At 49.6% G+C, this 15,995-nt stretch overlaps 1 protein-coding gene across 2 annotated transcripts; it reads left to right on the top strand.

The window, feature by feature from the left end:
* Positions 1-3,821: 3,821 nt before the first annotated feature.
* On the top strand, positions 3,822-15,770 carry LOC118552662 (solute carrier family 22 member 20-like). Of its 2 annotated transcripts, XM_036119246.2 has the most exons (10): positions 3,822-4,223; positions 5,257-5,360; positions 8,182-8,336; positions 8,825-8,993; positions 10,042-10,165; positions 11,699-11,814; positions 12,114-12,328; positions 13,953-14,061; positions 14,674-14,877; positions 15,635-15,770. In XM_036119246.2, the coding sequence occupies exons 1-10, from the start codon at positions 3,840-3,842 to the stop codon at positions 15,738-15,740; spliced, it is 1,686 nt and encodes a 561-aa protein (XP_035975139.2). In that variant the 5' UTR covers positions 3,822-3,839; the 3' UTR covers positions 15,741-15,770. The 2 variants fall into 2 exon arrangements, with proteins under 2 accessions (XP_035975139.2, XP_077913911.1); XM_078057785.1 differs by lacking the exon at positions 14,674-14,877 and having other exon boundaries at positions 15,635-15,762.
* Positions 15,771-15,995: the final 225 nt, after the last annotated feature.

The following is a 15,995-nucleotide window of genomic DNA, read 5'->3' as shown; positions in this document are numbered from 1 at the left end:
TCCATGACTCACATGCAACCTGAGCAGGATCAACATGCTGATCTGGCCTGGGCTGCCAGGGAGCAGGTGCCACCAAAAGATGGACTTTAAAAGAGACCCTGGAAAAGACAACGGGTTGTCCGGGGTCCTGCGCCCAGTGCAGCACACCCTGCCAGTCTGAGGTCTAAATTCAGTGGTCCCCCGCAAAGAGTTCCCTAGATTTAATTGAGTGCTTGATTATGAAGTTAGAGAGGGGTGAGGAGGCCCAGACCGGCTCTAAGAGGCCAAACCACATAATGAACCTGTCACCCTCTACTTTTCCCTTCGCATGCCCAGCCCTGGGCACCCGGGCTACTAGCATTTGCAAGGAGCACAAAAAGGGGGTGGGGATGGGGGACTCTCACCTGGTGTTTCTTTTGCAGCCACTATGCTCCCTGGTTTGGGCAATCAATAGTGTTGATATTGATGCTAGCGATCGTGAACAAGAGGTGGAGACTCCTAAGGTGACCGGGCATGGCCCACAAGGCGGGCGGTGGGAGATGATTTAGGATGGTACAAGGGACATAAGGAGGAAACCACTGAGCACCCTGGGGACAAGCCTGTGCAAATGGTGCGGGTAAGACATGGAGAAGACTGGAAAAGGGCGAAGTGATTGTTGAGGGACCAGGCATGGAGGTGGCAGGGCTGTGGGAGGACGGGAACACTTTACCCCTGGGAGGTCAGAGCACAGAAAGGGACACTAATCTCTTTCTCTCGGCTCTTGTTCATGGGGCATCTGGCCAGTTTAACCCAGCCATTTGCTGCCACCCTCAATTCGACCACTGACTGATAAAGAGTCTTTTGTGGGGAGCCGGGGGAGGGGCAGAGGGAGAGGGAGTGAGAAACTTAAGCAGGCTCCACGCCCAGCATGGAGCCCGATGCAGGGCTCGATCTCACGACCCTGAGATCATGACCTGAGCCGAAATCAAGATCGGATGCTCAACCAACTGAGCCACCCAGGCGTCCCTAATGAAGAGTCTTAATCAGACACCTGCCCACAACTACTGAATCCAAGAGGGAGCAGCCTCCACTGAAGAGGACCGAACAAGATGAACTTTCTGGACATGGCTCGGTCCCTTTGGTTCCCTCTTGTTATTGTTGGATGGGTTTTTATGTTTCTCAGAGACTGGTTGCTCTAAACTCTCCAGCACAGTGGCAATGGGCAATCACATTGCCCTGCACTTCCTGCGGGCTGGTCAAGGTGAGGTGTGTGGCCGCCAGCCTCTCTTGCTGCGTTATTTATTCAACGACCTGTTTGCTGTCTTGGCTGGGGGCTGGGCTGTGTAGGCCTGGACAGCCCACAGAGGGGCAGCTGTGCCTACTCTAGTCTGAGGGTTTCTTTTTTTTTTTTTTTTTCTTCAAGATTTTATTTATTTATTTGAGACAGAATGAGAGAGAGAGCACATGAGAGGGGGGAGGGTCAGAGGGAGAAGCAGGCTCCCTGCCGAGCAGGGAGCCCGATGCGGGACTTGATCCAGGGACTCCAGGATCATGACCTGAGCCAAAGGCAGTCGCTTAACCAACTGAGCCACCCAGGCGTCCTAGTCTGAGGGTTTCTAAGACGAGGAAAGTGGAGTTGGTCCATGGTAGCCCACAGAATGGGAGAAAATATTTGCAGTTCATATATCTGAGGAGGGATGGATATCCAGAATATAGAGAGGACACCTAAAACTCCCCAACAAAGACAACACGATTCAAAAATAGGCAAAGGACTTGAATAGACATTTTCCAAAGACAGACAAATGGCCAATAAATAAGCACATGAAAAGATGCTCAACATCACTGATCATTAGGGAAATGCATATGGAAACTACAAGGAGACACCACCGGACACGCATTCGATGGCTACTATCAACAAAACAAAATAACAGGTGTGGGCGAGGATGTGGAGAAATCGCAACATTTTCACACCGTTTTTGGGAACGTAAAATGGCGTGACCACCGTGGAAAGCGGTATGGCAGTTCTTCCAAACATTAAAAATGGAATTACATAATGATCCAACAATTCCACTTCTGGGTGTATACCCCAAAGAACTAAAAGCAGGACATCCAAGAGATATTTGTACATCCACGGTTATTGGCAACACTATTCACAAGAGCTAAAATGTGGAAGCAAACCACATGTCCATTGATGGATGAATGGATAAACGTGGTATAGACAGACAATGGAATATTATTCAGCCTTAAAAGGAAGGAAATCCTGAACACACTACAGCATGGATGAACCACAAGGACATTATGCTAAGTGAAATAAGCCAGTCACAAAAAACCAAATCTGCATTACTCCATTTATATGAGGTGCTTAGAGTGGTCAAAATCATAGAGACGGGAAGTAGAAGGGTGGTTGCCAGGGGCTTGGGAGTGGGGGATGGGGAGTTAGTGTTTCATGGGGACAGAGTTTCAGTTAGACAAGATGAAGAGTTATAGAGGTAGACGGTAGTGATGTTTGCACAACATTGTGAGTGTATTTAATACCACTGAACTGTGCATTTAAACATGGTTAAGATGGCAAATTTTATGTGTATTTATCATAATTTTTAAATCACAATTTTGAAAACTGAAAAAATACTTGGTTGAAGCCCCTGTCAGTACAATTAATTTTGGTGTCTGATGGGGTGGCCTCAGCTGCAAGGAAAAGGTTGGGGGTGGATTTTGGGGGAATGCGTTGGCCATGGCACCTTGGTGACGCGGAACATGTCCACACAGGCCACCAGGCAGAGGCTTGAACCACAGCTTGTCTGATTCTGGGCAAGAAGCTGTGGTCCTCCAGGACACCGGAGGGTGGGAGGACTGTGGGAGCCACCATGAGGCCATCTGCCCCTCACCCACCTATGTACCCAGAAGCATCATGAGACTTTCTTGTCACCTCCGTGTTCTGATGTGGTCTGAGGCCTCTGACCGCCTCCCTCAGGAGAGAGCTGCAGGATATAAAAGCACTCAGCTGCGGTCTGGAGCAGGCTTCTCAGCTGCGGGGCACCCCACAACTCACCTTGCAGTCCCCTGACCCCTTTGGTTTCAAGGTCGTCCTTCTTAGTACATAGGACAAGAGCCTCAGGGAGCTGACACCTTTGGCTTATTCGCCTTCTCACTGTCTTTGTAAGTAATAAACCTTAAATCTGAAGGTAGCTCGTTGTGTCTTTACCAGCCAAATTAGTCAGGCCTTGACCTTGGCCTGGCGCTGTCTTGTGTGGGAGTGTGACCCTGGCCTATGGTTTCCCCTCTCATCTTAACCAAGGCTGACTCAGAGAATTTATCACTTTTTTTTAAAGATTTTATTTATTTATTCATTCGACAGAGAGAGAGAGCACAAGCAAGGGGAGTGGCAGGCAGGAGAGAGAGAATCAGGCTCCCCACTGAGCAGGGAGCCCGATGGGGCCTCAATCCCAGGACCCAGAGATCATGACCTGAGCCGAAGGCAGACGCTTAACCGAGTGAGCCTCCTGGGCGCCCGAGAATGTATCACTTTTTGTTGCCACACGCACAGTTGTAAAGATGCTCATGAGCCTGGGAAGGATAACCAGTCTGCAGGTCTTTGGTAAATATTGACAACGGACTTATGCAATTAAGACACAGGGAACTTGTCTGGAAGGCTTCCATTTAAATGGTCACAAGAAGTTTATTCCTTAAAGAAATGTTCTTATGTAGAAACACCTTATTTCCTCACGGAGAGCAAATAAAATGTGATGATACTATGGCTCTGGACAAATGCCCAGAAACTCTTTCCCAAGAACCCACTAGAAGGAGGCAAGAGAGTCTATAAAACAGCCCGCGCGTAAGTGTATGGATACGCTTCTGTCAACAGCTATAGTGGAAAGAGCACCATGGGGTTCTCCGAGTTGCTCCACACCATCGGTGGTATGGGGAACTTCCAAATCCTTCAAACTGTTCTCATGATGTTCCCTGCCATCCTGATCGCCTGTCACAGCTTCCTGCAGAACTTCACTGCCACAACCCCAAAGCATCACTGCCGGCCAGCCAACTGGACCAACGGGTCCCATGTCCCGGGTGGTGTCGGGGATGGGGACTTGCTGCAAGTCTTCATCCCACTGGACAAGGACCAGAAGCCTGAGCCGTGCCTGAGGTTCTCTGAGCCCCACTGGCAGATCTTAAACCACAATGGCACCTCGTCTTTGAGCTTGGACACCGAGGCCTGCCTGGATGGATGGGTGTATGACCAGGCTGTTGCCTCCTCAATCGTTTCTGAGGTGAGGTAAAGCTACGGCTGAACGCTGGGTCTTCAGATGATTTTTTTTGTTTGTTTTATTTTAACGGAGACGTAACTTATTCCATTAAATGCTCAAAATTTAAATGTGCAGCTGGATAAATTTTACATATGTAAACACCAGGTCAAAATACAGGTTATTTCTAAGGACCCCAGAAGGTTCCCTTGTAATCTTCTGCATCACTACTACCCCCCGCCCACTGCCAGTATAACCACCAATCAGACCTCTGTCACCATCACTTGGTACCGCTTATGCTTGAATTTCATATGAATGGAATCATAGAGTATGTGTTCTTTAGTGTGTTGGGATTTTTTTCATTCAATATAGATTTTTAAGAGTCATCCATGTTGATATATGCTTTGGGAGTTGGTTCTTTCTCAGTTCCTCAGAGCATTCCGTTGCACGAATATGCCACAGAGTATATGTCCATTCTTTTTTTTTTTAAGTAATTTTTAAAAAATATTTTATTTATTTGAGAGAGAGAGAGAGAGCACAAGCAGGGGGGAAGGGTAGAGGGAGAGGGAGAAGGAGACTCCCCACTGAGCAGGGAGCCCGATGCAGGGCTCGATCCCAGGACCCTGGGATCATGACCTGAGCTGAAGACAGATGCTTAACTGACTGAGCCACCCAGGTGCCCCTGTTTTCTTGTTTTCCCCCAAATTTCTCAGACCGCTGAATGAAATGAGAACAAAAAGCAGGAAAAAATGAAGCATTTCAAGTAAACTGGGTCTAGATTCGTGTTGGTCATCTTTCTTTTAGGGTAGAGGTTTCCTAAGACTCAGGACCATGTGTTTTATAAAACATCTGGGATAATGTGCTTGACATTGATATAGAGGTTCGTGCCATTTAAAATAAAAGGGCCAGTGCTGAGGATGGCAGCGTTATGTGCTTAAGGGCAAGCTGTGGGACCGTGTTAGCGTGTAAGAGGTGACGAGGCAGCTCTTAATATTCTATGGAAGCCACATGGTGAGGATGCATGAGCCACCTGCTGACACTTCTGTCTCTTTTTCTCCAGTGGGACCTGGTGTGCGAGCACAAGTCACTGAAGTCCATTGCCCAGTCCATATACATGACGGGACAGCTGGTTGGAGCTACTGCCTTTGGCATCTTCTCTGACAGGTGAGGGGAGGAGGCCCGAGGAAGTCTCCAGAAGCTTCCTACGAGGCTAGAGTTCATGCTATCCCCACACTGTCTTCAAAGGCTCAGGACCCCACTTGAGAAGACCCCCCCCCATGTCCTTCTCCCTGCCAGACAGCCAGGGCCGCACCCGAGACCTCAAAAGGAGGGGCCAGGGTAGAGCGCTCGCCCCTCCCTGCCCAGGTCCTGGACACCCCACTTTTCTAGGAAACAGTCCCTGGTCATGCATCCGATGTGGCTGAGATGATGATGCCTCCCTTTTTTGTTCCGCAATGAACTGCAATCATGAATCTCGAATTACTTTCTGCTTGGGGATGAATTTTGAGTCACGTGGCAGAACGCCTTCATCATGTGAATGGCGATGAAGCTGGGTCCGTGGTCTCATTTCTGCCAACCATGATTTCCCCGCAGGGTTGCCCCCACAGGTCGCTTCCCCAGGGAGAAGGAGCCCCTGTGATGGTCATTATTGCTGTGAACGGCTAATTCTACCGAGCGCTCTCCCACATCCTCCCCATAGCCCTGAGTAGCTGCTCCCATTTCACAGATGAAATGAGGCTTAGCACCACTGGTCCTACGGAAAACTGATTCCAGCATGGACATTTAGTCCCTGTTCTTGGAAGTGACGATGATGTTCCCGTGAGGAAGAAGCTCTGTGCTCGATGCCACATCTAGACAGATAGTCCTAGTTAAAGCTAAACAAGCCAAGGCACATTTCTGAGAAAGCCAACCCTGGGTACAGTGTCTTCTAGTCTTTTACCTCTCTTGGTTTTTGCCAGCCTGTAGGATGCATCCGTCCGGTGCAGCAGAAAGAGGATTTCAAGTGGACATCAGCAGAGCTGGGCTCTGCCCCTCTATGAAACCTTAGAAAATTCACTTAGCTCTTGGGATCATTTCTGTACAATTGAGGGGCTCTCCCAGTCACCCAGTGGCCCCAGTTGCCCCTGTCTCCCCTGGCTGGGCTCCAGGAACACTCAGCCTCTGGCCCCTGTGCTGGGACGCCCAGCCTTGAGCTCTGGGCAGGAGGGACTGGTGACGCAAAGGCCTTGCTCATCGGAAAGGAGGCCATCTGGAGGGCCCCAGACTCTGTCCTCACCCCCACCCAACCCAGAGGTGAAAGGAGGGAACTAAGTCATCTCCATGGGGCCGGCAGGGAGCTCTTGCTTTAAATGCCAGTCCCCCAGTAACAAGGGGCCTGCAGCCTGGCCAAATAGTATCTTGTATTCAGATAGCTGAGAGCCACGGGGCATCCGAGGTAGAGCTCCAGTCTACCTCCAGGCACCCACCTCTGGAAAGAGCCCTGGTAGGGGGTGGAATGACCTCCAGAGTGTGTAAACGCCACCTCTTCTCCACTGTTTGCCTGATCCCTTTTGAGACATCTCCTTGACTCCCCCTCCCTTCCCCCCTACCTCCCCCACTCTCCCCTCCTCTCCAGTATACCAGCAAACCCTGTTGGCTCTGTCATCAACATAGACCAGGACCCACCTCCTCCTCTCGCCACCCGCTAGGCTACCACTCATTCATCTTGCACCTGGCTGGCTGAAACAGCCTTTGAGGGAGCCTCCCTGCTTCTTCCTATCCTTGACCTTTGCCTTCTGTTACTCTCAAATCGATGGGAAGAGTGATCTTGTTAGATACAGAACAGATCCTGGCCCTCCTCTGCTCAACCTTCCACCAGCTCTCCAGTTCTTAGCCAGTGAAGCCTAATGGGCACATGGCCTGCTGGCCCTGCCTGGGCTGGCCCCAGATCCACTGCCGTGAACCCAGCCCCACCCCCCCTTCTTCCTCCTGCCCTTGCACTGGCTGTTGCCCCCACCAGGGGCATTATGCCCAGGACACCTCTTCAGGTCACTTCTCACAGCCTCGAAGTACAGTGATGTGGATTTCTCACCGGCTGTGGGTGTGGGGCAAGTCATTTCAGCTTGAGCCTCTGTCTTCTCATCTGTAAAATGGGGATAATGACGCTATTGACCTGAGATGACTTGGGAGGAGCCCCAGCACACCTCAGTGCTATGTCTGTGGTGCTTCGTTGTGTCACTGGCCCAGAGGACCTTCTCTGGCCACCTTATTTACAACTGCAGCCCCTCTGACATTCCATGTCCCCCTGCTCTGCTCCGGTTTGTTCTGTGGCCTCTGACGGTCTATGTATTTTACCCACTTATCTTACTTATTGTCTGATTTCTCCCTGACCACAGCTCTCGCACAGTGCCCCAGGCCAGGGCTGTGGGTACGGGTAGGGGAGTCCCGTGGGGAGGGGCAAGTGAGCTCCTGGTGGAGTCCTCGGCCCTTGGCACCTGCCTAGCACACAGGGGTCTAAGAGAAGGTAGAAGAGAATGAGAGTGGGGTCAAGGGTCGTTTGGAACATTCGAGCCATTGCTCACACTCCCTCCCCCATGGGGCAGGGACCAGAAGCCACACTCAGATGCCAGTTACAGCCCCATCCGGAGACAGCTGTACTTTAACAAGGAACAGAGCCAAGAGGCAAAGAATTGACCGTCCTCCCATAGGGGAATTCTAGGCCTTGGCAACTCGTGTGGGGAGGGGCCGGAGCAAGGAGGGAGTCCCTTCCCAAGGCCTTTTTCTTCGATTGGGAGGGTGTCAAGAGGAGGTCAGGGATACCTTCCCAGGACCCTCAATCACATTGTGAAGGCGGCTTCCCAAGCCCTTGTCTAAGGATGCAGTGAAGTGGGGGGCTGACAGGTGGAGGGGAGCAGACTGGAGCGAAAGCAGAGGCAGAGTGGCCTCTAGTCGCCTTTGCAGCCGGACCCCGGGCTCAGCCTGGCCTCCCTGTCTATCCCGGTTGCAGCTGTGGGCGCAAGACGGCGCTGCAGAGCGGGACCCTGCTGATGATCATCATGGGCACCGGCGCCGCTTTCGCGCCCAGCTTCCCCGCCTACTGCGTGCTCCGCTTCCTCAGTGGGGTGGCAATGACCGGCATCATTATCACCAGCCTCTGCCTCGGTGAGTATCCCTGCGGAGCCCTGGCTCCCCCACTAGCCGCTGTGCGACCTGGGGGGGGGCACTTCAGGTAACCTGTCCGGGCCTCAGTTTCCCCATCTGTAATACGGGGTGATAAAGATAGTACCTTCCTCATCTCATACATATTTATAGAATGATACCTGGCACCCACGAAGACCTCAAGAAATGTTAACTATTTTTAAGGTGGTGGCTTAAGCACCCCAGGCTCAGATTCCAGTGACATAGTCCTTGCCTGTGAAGGGGAAATCATCACAGATGCCCCTGCATAGGGGTGTTACGAAGATCAAATGAGATGGCAGAAGTTGCTTGGGACAGTGTGTCCTGGGTGGCACTGAGCAGGGTCAGAGCCCACCCATCAACTGGGTTCGTCAGGGGAAAGTTCCGCAGGGGCATCGCCTGGGGTCCCTGTCACTGGCCGACCCAGGCCCTGTGGAGCTCATTACCAGCAATGCCGAACTTGTCATCCCCAGCCATGGAGTGGACCCCGACGCAGAGGCGGATGCTGGTCAATATCTACACCATGTATATGATCTCGCTGGGCCAGGCGGTCCTCACGGGCCTGGCCTACCTCATCCACCAGTGGCGCTGGCTACAGGGCACCGTTTCTGTCGCCTACGTGATTATTCTTCTCTACTCCTGGTACGTCGTCTCCCAGACGTACTGTGCGGAGTTGCCTTGTCTGGTCTGTCTTCCTGGGAAGTGTTTGCTGACCTCAGAGCTTACTTTGGCTTGGGTCTGCTGAGATCTGACCTCCTTAAGGAGAGAAGAGAGGACCCTTGGTATACGACGAGGTGTCTTCATTTGATTTTTTTCTCCATATCGTCCTTGGTGAGTAGTCCTGCACCATTTGGGGTTCTAAGTGGCTGCACACTTGACCCCATACCAAATTCAGTCCTGCACACAAGGCCCCTCAGAAGCCCCAGGCTCCCATGAAATACCTCATGGGGTCAGACTTGAAGATTTCTGGCCACTCCACTCAGCCAATGAGATGAGATTTACCATACAAATCCAGAGCCACAATGAAAGTAAGAACTCTCATAAAAATGACAGTGAAGATCCATACTAGTGCCATGAGAGATTTTGAGAGTGCAGCATGAAATGAGAAATGCGGGGGGCGCCTGGGTGGCTCAGTTGGTTAAGCGACTGCCTTCGGCTCAGGTCATGATCCTGGAGTCCCGGGATCGAGTCCCGCATCGGGCTCCCTGCTCGGCAGGGAGTCTGCTTCTCCCTCTGACCCTCCTCCCTCTCATGCTCTCTGTCTCTCATTCTCTCTCTCGCAAATAAATAAAATCTTAAAAAAAAAAAAAAAAAATGAGAAATGCGGGTAACAGAAGATGTGTACAACTTGGAGATCGTTTTGCAAAAACAAACATGTGCCTATGTCTGTATCTTGCGATCTGACAAAAAGGAAAATGGGGGAAACAACCACCAGCCCATTCACAGTTGCTCTCCTTATTCCTCCCATTTTGCTTTTTTGGATTTTCCCTTGGATCTCCCTGTTTTCAGGTGGGCCAGCCCTTGACATATGGTGACTGGGACAGCGAGCCCAGTGCCTGTGTGGGTACTGTGGGTGGAGATCCCTTGGCACCTCCAGCTGATCGGGGTCAGGGGTGGGCAGGAGGCTCTGCCTTGTCTGATCATGCCTCCAGATCATTCCCTCCCTCACCCCATTCCCTCTCACTCCTAGGGGCCTGCCAGAATCCGCTTGCTGGCTCATTACTCACAACAAACCTGACAAGGCTGTGAAAAATCTGCAGGCTGTGGCAAGATTAAATGGCAAAAAGGAGCAGGGAAGGAAACTCACTCCAGAGGTACGCACAAAGGGAACCCACACGCTACCTGAACCCTTCCTCCTGACCTGGTGGTAATTCTCAGTGAGGGCTTAAGTTGGCTGCCAAGGGTGAACAAAGAGGTAAGTTTCTACATCCAGAAGTAGTAGCTGCCACCATCAGATAGCCAGAGGACCTGTGGGAGAAGTGTCCTGTCACACCCTTTCTCAGAAGCTACCACAGGGTACATTCCACCAAAACGAGAATGTCAACCAGGGTATCCAGGAAATAGAAGATCCAAAATAGGAGAAAGGTAAAGAAGAAGGGAAAGAGTTGTACAGAAACCTAGAGAACAATCAGTTTATACTGAAGCAAAAGAATAGCCATATACTGGAGGCCTTTCATGAAGAAAAAAAAATGATGCTGAGAGATTGCTTGTTATACTTTATTTTTTTTTTAAAGGTCATTTTTTAAAAAGATTTTATTTATTTATTTGACAATGAGAGAGAGCACAAGCAGGGGGAGTGGCAGGCGGAGGGAGAGGGAGAAGCAGGCTTCCCGCTGAGCAGGAAGCCCAATGTGGGACTCGATCCCAGGACCCCGGGATCATGACCTGAGCTGAAGACAGTTGCTTAACCAACTGAGCCACCCAAGCGCCCATGTTATACTTTATCTTATTAACAGGAGTTTTATGGTTCTATCAAAGAATTTGGGGATAAATTAGTGCCAAGTACTTAAGAAATCAAGAATATAAGCAAGCAAATACACAAAAGAGGCAATTATTAACTCCAGGAAAATAAAAAACTCATGTCATGGAAAGAAATATAATCAGAGTACACTACATGGTTCAACTCTGAATGAGACTTACATTGGGAGAATTACAGAAGGGAAAGTATAGGTCAGAGGTGGTAGAGTAAGAGGGTTAAATCCTCATTCTTTCTTAGTATAAATCGATCTAAAGTTGGAAAATCAAGCCATAGCATTGTAACATTTTATCTGGAAATAGGAGATAAATATGAGAAGAAACACCTAGAAGAGTAGAAGGCAGTTGCTTCTGGAGAGTAGGAATTGGGAGTGGTACTAGAGAAAGGAGAGGCAGGGACCTTTCTAACTATGAACATGAAGAAACAAAATAACAATGGCTAAGATCCCAGACTCGGGGCCATTCACCTGGGTGACTCCCAGCTCTCTACTTACAGCTCTGTGATCTTAGGCAAGTTATTTAACCTTCTGAGCTTCAGTTTCCTCATCTGTAAAAAGGATAATAGAATCTCCTTTACATTAAATAAGTTAGTTCACATCAAGTACTTAGACCCCCATCTGGCAAATAACAAGTGCTCAATAAATGAGGGTCATTGTTGACCATCAAGAGAAACTAGTTAAAAGAAAAGGAGAAGTTGCTCCAAAAGAGAATACACACCCAAAATTTGAAGTCCTCTATTTCTTTTTGGAGGTGTGTGTGAAGTAATTGGCCAATGTGGGAGGAATCAAGTAACTCTATGGCATCAGAAAGTGGAAGGACTAAGGGCCAGAGCCCTTTCTTCTGGCATCCCCACTCTGGTCTTTTCCTGCTAGGTTGTAAGGATCCACATGCAGGAGGACACAGCTGCTGTGAAGGAGTCCCCATTCTTCCTAGATCTCTTCCGCACTCCGGGACTCTGCAGGGTGACTTGCTGTATCGCCCTGGGATGGTGAGTGGGGCCCCAGAGAGTGACCCCCCGGTCATTCACCTGACACCTGTTCCTGAGTTGTCATTCCCTGGTGCCCCACTGGCTTGAGACAGAGATGCAGGCAACAGATCATGGCTAAGCAATCTGAGAAGATGGGAAAAGCTGGCAAAGTCTGGAACCTGAGAGGATTTAGTTTTAGAATAGGATCACATCGCATCCATGGCCAAAAGGTTGGAAAGACTCCTTCCATTGGAAAGAAAGGCAAACCATGGGCCACCTCTAGGGTATGAAATAAATTACTGGCACTTTCTCTCTTCCAGGTTTTCCGCAGGCTTTTCCTTCTATGGGCTGGGTTTAGATGTGCAGAAATTTGGGTTCAACATCTACTGGACACAAGTGCTGTTTACAGTGGTGGATATCCCCACGAAGCTGCTGACAGGCCTGAGTATGGCCTACTTGGGCCGCCGAATCACCACCGTCTCCCTGCTGCTGGTGGCCGGTTGCATGATCCTTAGCACTGCATTTCTTCCTCAAGGTGAGGTTTTCTTCTGGGTCTCGTGAAAATTCTCTTCTGATATGATGGACAACATGGTCCAGTTCAATGATTCAGAGCAGACTAGAGAACCAGATGAACTTGTTTTCAAGTGGTCTCCTGTGATCATGGACAAGTTGACCCACTTACCCTCTGCTGACCCTCACAGTTACTTAGGAAGAATAATTAAGAGGCCGTTATTGGGGGTTGACAGCATGCCAAGCACTGTGCTAGCACTTCGCATGTATCAACTCATCCGACCGTCATGAGGACTCCATGAAGTGCTTTTATAACTGAAGCATAAATAAATAAAGCACAGAGAGGTGAAGTGACTTGTCCAAGGTCACACAGCTAATAGGTGTTAACATTGGAGAAAACAACATGATGGCTTCATGGGTGTTTTTGTCATATCAATCTCTATAGTTTTCCATATGTTTGAAATAATTTTTTTTTAAAGATTTTATTTATTTGACAGAGAGACACAGCGAGAGAGGGAACACAATCAGGGGGAGTGGGAGAGGGAGAAGCAGGCTTCCCGCTGAGCAGGGAGCCTGATGCGGGGCTCGATCCCAGGACCCTGGGACCATGACCTGAGCCGAAGGCTGGCGCTTAACGACTGAGCCACCCAGGTGCCCCTGAAATAATTTTTTAAAAAATAATAAAAGATCATGTGTAAAAGTTCTTATCCCAGTGCCCGGCTCATGGTAAACATTGAATAAATTTTAGTTATCATCATATAGGTAAGTTTATAAAGGTATAAATTCAGCCTTCTGAGATCTAATAGCAAGGGATACTAATTTGAGATGGTTGTAGGAATCACAGAAATCTAGAATCCTGCAAGTGGGAGGTGTGTTGAAGACTGCCTCATCTATCATTTCACTGATGAGAACACTGTGTCCATGGGACAGTCACTTCCCCGACTCCCCAAGACAGGGCTAATCTCAGCATCCCTCACTCCCCAACTCCCCCTTCCTCATCTGAAAATATCAACTTTGGTTGTTAGTTATTTCACAGCTATTTCTTGAGCACCTGCCTACCCTGGGCTCAGAGCAGACCCAGGCTCATGGAGCCTAGAGGCCTTCAGGGAGACAGACGGTAACCAATCACTTCGTGTCAATTGCTGTTGGGATCAGTGCCTCAGAGGAGATGTCCAGGGAGTCAGGAAATATACAGTGGGCTTGATCCAGTGAACAGGGTTTGCCAAAGTAGCATTTGAGTTGAGATCTGAAGAAGAATGAGAAATAAGTAGGTGAAGGGGCGCCTGGGTGGCTCAGTCGTTAAGCGTCTGCCTTCAGCTCAGGTCATGATCCCAGGGTCCTGGGATCGAGCCCCGCATCGGGCTCCCTGCTCCGCGGGAAGCCTGCTTCTCCCTCTCCCACTCCCCCTGCTTGTGTTCCCTCTCTCGCTGTGTCTCTCTCTGTCAAATAAATAAATAAAATCTTTAAAAAAAAAAAAAGAAAGAAGTAGGTGAACAGTGGGGAGGGGAGCACGACGAGGAGCGAGAACAGCGAGTGCAAAGGCCCTGAGGCAGAGAGGTGCTTGACACATTGAGATGTCAGAACAGGTGATTGCATTGACATTTAATTAATTCCCTTTTGTCTACACCCCACCCACCACCTTCTCTCAGACATGAATACCTTTCAGATGATCCTCTGTTTACTTGGAAAAGGGAGCCTGGCTGGCTGTTTTAGTTGTCTCTACCTATACACCATGGAGCTCTTCCCAACAGAAGTCAGGTAAGAAGATGGATCAGAGTCTCTGGGACCAAGAGGGCAGCCTCTGTCCCTCAGGGCTGGGCCACTAAGGAAACCAGCTTCCATATGGAAATGGTTTTGTGGTGTCACATCTCAAAGGAGCAGGTTTGTGTCACTATTTTATCGTGATTTTGGTTATCATAGGACATTGCTCTTGGATAGTGACTGGAGCTTGACAGGCACTCCATAAATGGTCTCATTTCTATAGCTTCAGGAAAGTGTAAATATCTTAGATAGCGGTAGGAAATCGATGAGTTGAGGACGTCGAGTACTGGAACAGTGCCTAGCACAAAACACGTGCTCAGTAAGTATTAGCTGTCAGTTTTTCCATCATTGTTATGGTCCCCAATAAGTATCCTGCGGGACCACATCTGAGATGAATGTTCGCTTCCCCATGATGTGCCCCCACATGACTCATACCAAGATCGGGCCCTTTGCCACACAGCCTTCTTATCTCTCGTGCACTGGCCCTGAGGCTCAGCTCCTGGTTCATTCATTCATTCACCAAATCCTATTAGACTTGTTGCAGGTGCTTGAATTAGGGCAGTGCACATGCAGGGTCCCAAACCCTTCCTATGGTCTCTCTCACCACAGGCAGATAGGGATGAGTGCCGGAATCTTCAGCACACGCCTGGGCTCCCTCTTGTCCCCCCTGGTCTACATCCTAGGCAATCATAGCCCACTGCTACAGCCTGTGATATTTGGCCTGGTCCCTATCCTGGCGGCTGCAGCAGGCTCCTTCCTGATGGAGACGAATAACCAGCCATTGCTGAACACCATCCAGGAGACAGAGAAGAGGTAGGAGCCTTCCTGCTCCATCTCTCCAGCATTTCAGAAAGTCCTTGTAGACTGTAGGGACGGACCAGTGGGAATGGGTCTGCTGGGGTTCTTGCTGCCCTGGCAGGGGTGGGGCACCCCCTGGGCCCATTTCAGGACTCTGGGGCAGCTCCTGCTGCCCCTGCCCCTCCATCTGTATATGTAATAACAGCTTCGGGTGTATTAAACTCGGTGGTGACTGTCCAGGAGCCTGATGAAGCATTTGGAGGTAAATCATGCAGGAGGCCATATACAATGCTGCCAAATTCTCCTTTTATTAAATATATCATCACTTTGTATGTGGAGGGGACCTGTTGAATGGCTAAAGTCCCTCCTCTCACCTAACCTATGGCTGCAAAACCACATGGTGGTGACCAAGGAGGTCAGTCTGTTCCTCCAGATGAAGTTCAGCCATGCTTTCTATTTTAGAATGAAGGTGGTCATTCTACCCACTGAATCTACCCACTGAACACTTCTTTGCAAGTGGGTTCCTTGTCTGTGGCTTGGCTGATCTGGGCTGGGCTTGAGTGTGCCTGCAGGTTGGGGGGGCTCTGCTCCAGATGGGCTGGTCTGGTCTGGGGGCAACTCCCTGGGGGCAGCTCTGCCTCTCCATTTCATCCTCCTTCTGGGACCAGCAGGCCCCTCCTTGTCAGGGCAGTGACAGAGACCCAAGAGCCCTTCCATCCACGAAGCTCTCACTTTTCCACTCAGAGCTTATTCTATGCTTCTCCCTGCCCAGAATAAAGATGGCTCATGACAAGCAAAGAAACGTCAGTGAAAATACCACCAAGAATGGACTGGTCGCACTTCTTCCAGAAAAGACAAAAGTAGAATGCACAGTGTGATTTCTTTGGACCCACACCTATATTCTGAATGGCCCTTGCTCTCTTCACAACTTTCTCACATTTTGAAATGTGAAGGATCTTGCCAAGGAAATGCTGTGGCACCTCACTTGACCGTCTACTGGAAAAAGCAACGATAGTGCTGTGATCTGGAAATATTATAAGGCAGATGAGTCATTCGACTTATAGACCAACTGAGAAAAGACATGTATTGGATAATCAGGGACATCTGAATAGGAAGAATGAGCTTTAAATAAA

This window comes from Halichoerus grypus, chromosome 11 (assembly GCF_964656455.1).
Source record: "Halichoerus grypus chromosome 11, mHalGry1.hap1.1, whole genome shotgun sequence".
In the NCBI taxonomy this organism is placed as follows: domain Eukaryota; kingdom Metazoa; phylum Chordata; class Mammalia; order Carnivora; family Phocidae; genus Halichoerus; species Halichoerus grypus.
Note: the sequence above shows the minus strand (reverse complement) of the source record. Positions and strands in the feature narration are given on the sequence as shown.

Excerpts from the sequence above, each read along its gene's own strand:
- LOC118552662 (XM_036119246.2), top strand. The coding sequence starts at position 3,840 with ATGGGGTTCTCCGAGTTGCTCCACACCATCGGTGGTATGGGGAACTTC. Across the intron at positions 4,224-5,256 it reads CCTCCTCAATCGTTTCTGAG|TGGGACCTGGTGTGCGAGCA; the intron begins GTGAGGTAAAGC and ends CTTTTTCTCCAG. Across the intron at positions 8,994-10,041 it reads ATTATTCTTCTCTACTCCTG|GGGCCTGCCAGAATCCGCTT; the intron begins GTACGTCGTCTC and ends TCTCACTCCTAG.